The 6,347-nt window shown below is 48.0% G+C and overlaps 1 protein-coding gene across 3 annotated transcripts in view; it reads right to left on the reverse strand.

The window, feature by feature from the left end:
• The window catches only part of SMURF1 (SMAD specific E3 ubiquitin protein ligase 1), a 102,405-nt gene extending 96,461 nt beyond the window's left edge, over nucleotides 1-5,944 (reverse strand). For all 3 annotated transcript variants that reach the window (XM_074345708.1, XM_074345707.1, XM_074345706.1), the window contains exon 1: nucleotides 5,538-5,944. In XM_074345708.1, the coding sequence (XP_074201809.1) occupies nucleotides 5,538-5,592 (55 nt within the window). In that variant the 5' untranslated portion in view covers nucleotides 5,593-5,944. The remainder of the gene's footprint in view (nucleotides 1-5,537) is intronic.
• Between the last annotated feature and the right edge of the window lie 403 nt (nucleotides 5,945-6,347).

Raw genomic sequence — 6,347 nt, forward strand, 5'->3', positions numbered from 1 at the left:
TGAACACAGCTGGAATTACAGAGTGGGGTGCTTCACCAGACGCACTGATTGTACATTAGTTAAGCCTTGTTTTAAAACAATAAAAGGATTTTTTTTTCCCTTCAAGCTAGAAATATGGAAACATCGCACTTCGTTTAAATATCTAAGTGGATTAAATTTCATCTGTAGACACAACAGTAATTCTAACATTTAAAAAAGAAGATGTGCCTGTTCCTCATGGCTATGAGCTTTTGTTTTTTCGACATAGCTCTACAGTTCTTCTTTAGCTAGAATGGCCTTAGGGACTTCGGTCAGCTAGAGAGAGTGTAGCGGGCAACAAGCCAGTTTCAGTGAGGGGCTTTCAATAAAATTCACTTACAAAAAAAAGCCAACTAGTCATTTAAGTTGTTCAAACCCCACACCAAACCCGTGTATTTTTTATTTGCTATTTGTTTAAAAATATTTAACTTCTGAAAAAGTTTTGAAATTACACAAAATTGATTTTCAATGAGAATCCTCAAAGTTAGGGCTTCTTACCCAGAAAATCAGAGCATGGCAAAGACATCAGATTATTTCATCCACTTCAGAAGGTTTTTTGAACTTCCTTTTTGCTCTTAGCACTCAATAAAATGCACAATTCAGCTATTTTAACTTTTAACCAGTGCCCACAAACATGTTACAAAACAGCCAGTCTAGTTAACTGGATCACTGAGCTGATGTTGAAATATTATGGGTCTGTCTTTCTTTTCTTTCCTTTTTTAATTCATGAGAAAATGCTTCTTCACAAGTGACTCAGCCCCCAGGACCTCCCTTCTCACCCAATGTTCCACATTAGAACCAGACAATGTGACTGAACAGAGAAAAGGAAAATTTGTAGAAGAGAAGGAAAAACTTGAAGTTCAGACACGATTTTCATGGTTGCCAAAATAGGAGTTTTGAACTGACAGAGAAATTGGGCTTGAGGTAAAAAATTCAGGTTTGAGAAATCGCAACTATGATAAAAATTCAGACAGAAATAAAGCATATGAAATAGTTCACTTCTCAAGCCAGTTAGGTGGGTCAAGATTTTTTTTAACGGATTTGAGAAAAAAAGGTTTTTCTTCAGACAACACAGATGTGACCAAATCACCAATAAAATCAGTAAGAGAACCTGTATTTGGCAGAATGTGACTGCTTTTAAAGTGTAACTGCAGGGAGGGGGGGATAGCTCAAATGGCAGCCTGCACGCTCAGCACGCATGAGGTCCCAGGTTCAATCCCGGGTACATCCCCCAAGAATAAATAAATTGACCTAATTACCTCCCCCCAAAAATAAAAAATAAATCAAGTATAACTGCAGTTTAAGCTTTGCAGCAGCATTTAAAGTAGCCCATCCCACACCCTTAGATAATTCAGCTCCAAGTGCCCTGACTGTACATTCATACGCAGGCTCTAAGGAAAATGTTCGGCAAATTCAGACACAGAGCGTGGGTAACAAACACTGATGACTTATTCCCACTTACCTCAGTTCCAGTTGTTAAAAGCAGCTTTTTGCCTGCCTTACATAAGTCAGGTTCTTTGCTGACACCAAGTGACATGGGCAACATCTTCAGATTTCTTAAACTTTATTAAAGTAAGTGTTGCCAATCAGTGAGGTCACTTGTTATTGATCAATTAAAGTTCTTTTTTTTTAATTTTTTTTTGGGGGTGGGGGGATTAGGTTTATTTATTTATTCTTCTTTATTGGAGATACTAGGGATTGAACCCAGAACCTCATGCATGCTACTCTACCACTTAAGCTATACCCTACCCCCTGATCAATTAAAGTTCTTAACAGCTATTACTACAACTATTTCCCTCCATGCTGGATCATTTGGATGCTCCAAAAAGAGTCAACCTTAAAGTCCATGTGCTAGCACTTTAAAAATAGCTTCCATTTCCAGATGCTATGGAGAAAGGTCTCTACTTGGAATTAGAATTTTTCTCCCTTCATGATACACCGCCACGCTCCAAAAGATATAAAACCACAAGGAGATCTGAGAGTATTTCAAGCACAAAAAAAAAAAGTTGAGGCATTTGGGATTTCAACGAACTGGTTAACATTAGAATAAAATTTAATTTGTTTGAAGAGCACAGTGGAACCCTGAGAGCTCCAAATTCCATTCTTTCACCAGAGTGGCCTAAATAACGGATCTGGGATTCATTTGTGCACCACAGAAGAACAAAGTTTTTGCAAATCCTGCTTGAATTTAAAATAAAAATGTTTCCAAAGTGTTTGATTTGCCAGTGAACTCTAAAATGTCTGCAAGGTAATGCTCTTCAACAAAGAGCCCTTAATTTTGCACATTACACCCAAACCTGCCGAAACCATTTAAAGACTATTTTTCTGTTAAAATACCATGATGACATTCATTAAAATCATATTCTTTTCAATAGAAAGCCTCAAACATTTTTCTGCTCTTTAAGCCAGGTTTCCAAAGCCACGCAACATGCTACCCAATAGTTTTCAAAAACAAAAAGGATTCCAGAGGAAAGGGGGGGAAATCATAAATGTAATCAATACACATATGTAATGTTTGGCATAAATCGAACAGGAGTGCTGTGTTTTTACACAAATTCTGACTATCAGGACTGAGGCTTAATAAAAGAAAGCACAAGCAAATGGTAATTTGAAAGAAGTAGGTAGCCAAACTGATAGAGCCTTGAGAAGGAAAGGAATGTTAATGGAGTCAAAATCTCATTTGATATATTAGGAAACTGAGACCCAGAAAGGTTAAGTAATTTGTTCCATATCATGCAGTCAGTGGTAGAACTTAGCCGAGTGAAGTCTTCTTGTTCTAAATCTGATGTCCTATTCACCACCAAATACAAGTGTGGACCCCAAAGTTCTAAATGCTCTTTTATAACTCCAGTGTGTAGTATTCACAGACTGGTTAAAATATCCCTCGTTTTCAATAATCATTTTTTCAAATATCACACAGGGAAATAAACTCTAAAACCTGTCACAAAATTACTCATCTTTTGAAAGATGGCTACCGAACATGCCCAAAGTGAAGAGATTTCAAACTTCCCCTGACAAGCTCAAAGATGAGGCCAAAACCTATTCTATTCTCAACAAAATAACCTAGTTCCAATGTTTCCATGTAAATGAATGTTCATCAGACAAGTGGCATCAAGTGTGTCTGCAATCAGTGCTAAATTCTCAACGTCGCTGCAGGGAGGACCACACTCACAGGTCCCCTAAGACCATCAATAACATCAACTGGGGGAAAGGGAAAAGGTGTTTTGGAAAGAACGCTCATCACTTGATACTTCAAATATCGAACACCAACCAAAAACTCTTTAAAGGATTTCTGCATCTATGACATATAAATCCCTGAGTCCAAAAAAAATTTGGGAGGAAGGATAAACCAAGCCCCTCCCCACAATTAGGCTTGATTAACATATATACACCTGACACAAATGTTGTAATTAAAACCCAGTCCTTCTCAAACATTAATCACAACTCCACCAAAACTAAAAAAAATCAGTTACTTCTGCCTTTAACAAGAAAAGTGAAACCAATCTGATGTCAATTATAGATTACATTATAATTGAGAACCAAATTAAAGTTGTCAGTAATTAAAGTTTTACAAGCATTACAAAGTCAAAAACGTCGCTTTTATGTAACCATAAAAATAATAATCTATACGCTGTACCCACATAGTAAGAGTGTTTCCTACCATCTCTGGAATAAAGAAGTATGTTCCTCCAGAAACAAAGATTCCTGGGATATACCTGTTACTTACAAAACGAGAGTCTGGGTTTGGGTCCAGATCCTTACCTGACCTGACATCGTTATACAAAAAAATTTTAACCCTTTCCTTGAAACAAACAAACAAATGGATCATGAAACAACTAAGGACTCTCAAAGGAAATTTTAGTTTGAAAAAAATCACCCATTGTTGTTTTCGTAGATTTTAACCAATGATTTAGGGCTATGTATTTACCATAAAGTGTCCAAAATGCTCATTCTCTTTGTGAAAGAATCTGACCAGACTGACTTTGGAGTCATCATCAGACCAGTCACTGAAAAGAAAAATCCAGGGGAAAACCCCTGACAGGGATTAGCCTGAACTTTTAATTTCCTTTCCAGAGCTGGAAATATTCATGTTTGGAAAGTCCCCCAGCAGAGCCGTATTTGCAACACGACAATCTGTTCTCAGGTATGAATTTAAACCGGGAGCCAGGGCAGCAGCCCCGCTGTACTGAGGAGAGTGAGAAAGGGCAGATGAGGGTGCAGACCGGTCCAGGGTCTCCCGAGCCCGCCCGCGAGGGGCGCCGCGGGCGGACACAGTAGCAGCTACACATCCAAACCACTACGTCGCAGGCCCAGAGCAGGGCTTCGCGCTCACCCTTGAAGGTGGCACTACAGAGCTACCTAGGAGACACGGGCATTTCATTGAAGACTAAATGAGAGTTTATCAAGGAGCTTGCGTTACTGCAGCTGCCAAACCCTCCAAAGTGTGTGCGTGGGGTTTGGGGGGGCGGGAGTTAAGGATGTTGGTGCGGGTGGAGGGGGTGCCGGTAAAGTGCCATGCAGAGCAGAAAAGAATTGAAGCAGCACAGTCAAGAGTAGATAGTGATCTGGCCTGGGAAAGGAAGTGGACTAGACTGAAGAGGTCTGGACCAGAGGGGAAGTGAGGAGCACAGGACCGGGAGAAGCTACAAGATAGGATTGAGGAATTCGAAGCTGAAGGAAAGGGTGGAGGCCGCGAGACAGAAGCAAGGGGGCGGGGCCGGGAGATAAGCGAGGGCGGGACTAGGTAGAAAATAAGGGGCGGGGTTTAGGGGGAAAGTGAGGGGCGGGGTTGGAGAGAAGAAAGGGGCGGGGCCACAAAGGAGAGAAGCAAGGGGGCACGTGAGGGGGTGGTAGAAAGAGGAAAGCAAGAGAGCGGATGGGGGAGGGGTTGGGGGGACCAGGAGGGGAGAAGCGAGGGGGCAGGTGGGGGGAGAGACAGGGAAGCGACAGAGGAGGGAAGGTGGTGAGGGGCGGGACCAAGAGGGAAAAGAGAGGGGGCAGGTGAGAGGAGAGGGAAGAAATCGAGGGAGGAAGGGGTTGAGAAGCGGGGGGCGGGGCCAGGAGGGGAAAAGCGAGGGACGAGGGGAGGAGAGGGAGGGGAGCGAGGACGATGGAGGGGATGAAAAACGGAGGGGGTCCAGGAGGGGAGAAGTGAGGGGGCGGGGCCAGGAGGGGGAAGCAAGGGGCCTGGGGGAGGAGAGAGAAGGGAGAGGATGGAGGGAATGAAACGGAGGGAGGCCAGGAGGGGAGAAGCGAGGGGGCAGGTGGGAGGGAAAGGAGGGAATGGGGGGGGCGGGGAGAAGCGAGGGGGCGGGGCCGGGGAGAAGCGAGGGGGCGGGGCCGGGAGGGAGAAACGAGGGGCACTGGCCGAGGGGGGCGACGAGGTCCTGGGACAACGGCCGGTGTGGGGGAGGTCTATTTCCCCAGGGAGCTCTGCGGGAAATTCCGAGGCTACCAAGGGGCCGAGCGGGGTGCGAGTGGGCGCTGGGGGGGCGGCGGGGGCCTCCCGCCGGCCGTACCTGTCAGACGGATCTTGATGCTGGAGCCGTTCCTGCGCGTCCCGGGGTTCGACATCTCCCGCCAATGATCGGGCAGCCGCGGATCCAGCGCCGCCGTCCCCCGGCCCGGCCCGGCCCGGCCCCGCCGCCGCCGCCTCAAGGTTACGGCTCCGGGCTGGGCGCCGGGGTCCGAGCCGGGACACAAACTCCGCGGCCCAGGCGTCCGGGCGGCGGACGGATGGTCGAGCCGGGGGATCGGCCCTCGACCCGGCCCCCCCGACCTTCGCTCGCTCCCAGCCGACCCCAGTCCGGAGTCGCCGCCACCGCTGCCGCTGCCGCCACCACCTCAGAGCCGGACGCCCGCCGCCCTCGCCGCTTCCGCTGCCGCCGCCGCCGCCGCCGCCTCCCGGAGCCGCGCGCGCTCCCGCAGCCGTGCCGGCCCGGCCCTGCGCGCGCCCGGGCCGTGCGCCCCCGCGCCTGCGTGCGTGCGCGTGCCCGCGAGGCACAGCGGGGCGGGGCGCGCCGCGAGGCCACTTCGCCCGCGCAGCCTCGGGCGCGCGGGATTCCAAGCCGCTGGCCCTGGCTTCCCGCATCCTTCGGGCGGGGAGGCGGGAGGAGATCGGGGGCTGGGGCGGCCCGTGGAGTCGCGGCGGCCGGGAGCGAGCACCGGGTCCGCCCCGGGGCGGGCGGGACGGCGGGGCCCGACCACGGTCGTCCTCGGTCTCCGCCACATTCTCTGAGGGAACCGGTTTGCAGATGCGGACGTTGAGGTTGAGAGAACCGTATCGATTTTCCAGGTCTCTCACTCAAGGTGGGGCATACATGAAACCG

This window comes from Camelus bactrianus, chromosome 18, assembly GCF_048773025.1.
Source record: "Camelus bactrianus isolate YW-2024 breed Bactrian camel chromosome 18, ASM4877302v1, whole genome shotgun sequence".
NCBI classification, from domain to species: domain Eukaryota; kingdom Metazoa; phylum Chordata; class Mammalia; order Artiodactyla; family Camelidae; genus Camelus; species Camelus bactrianus.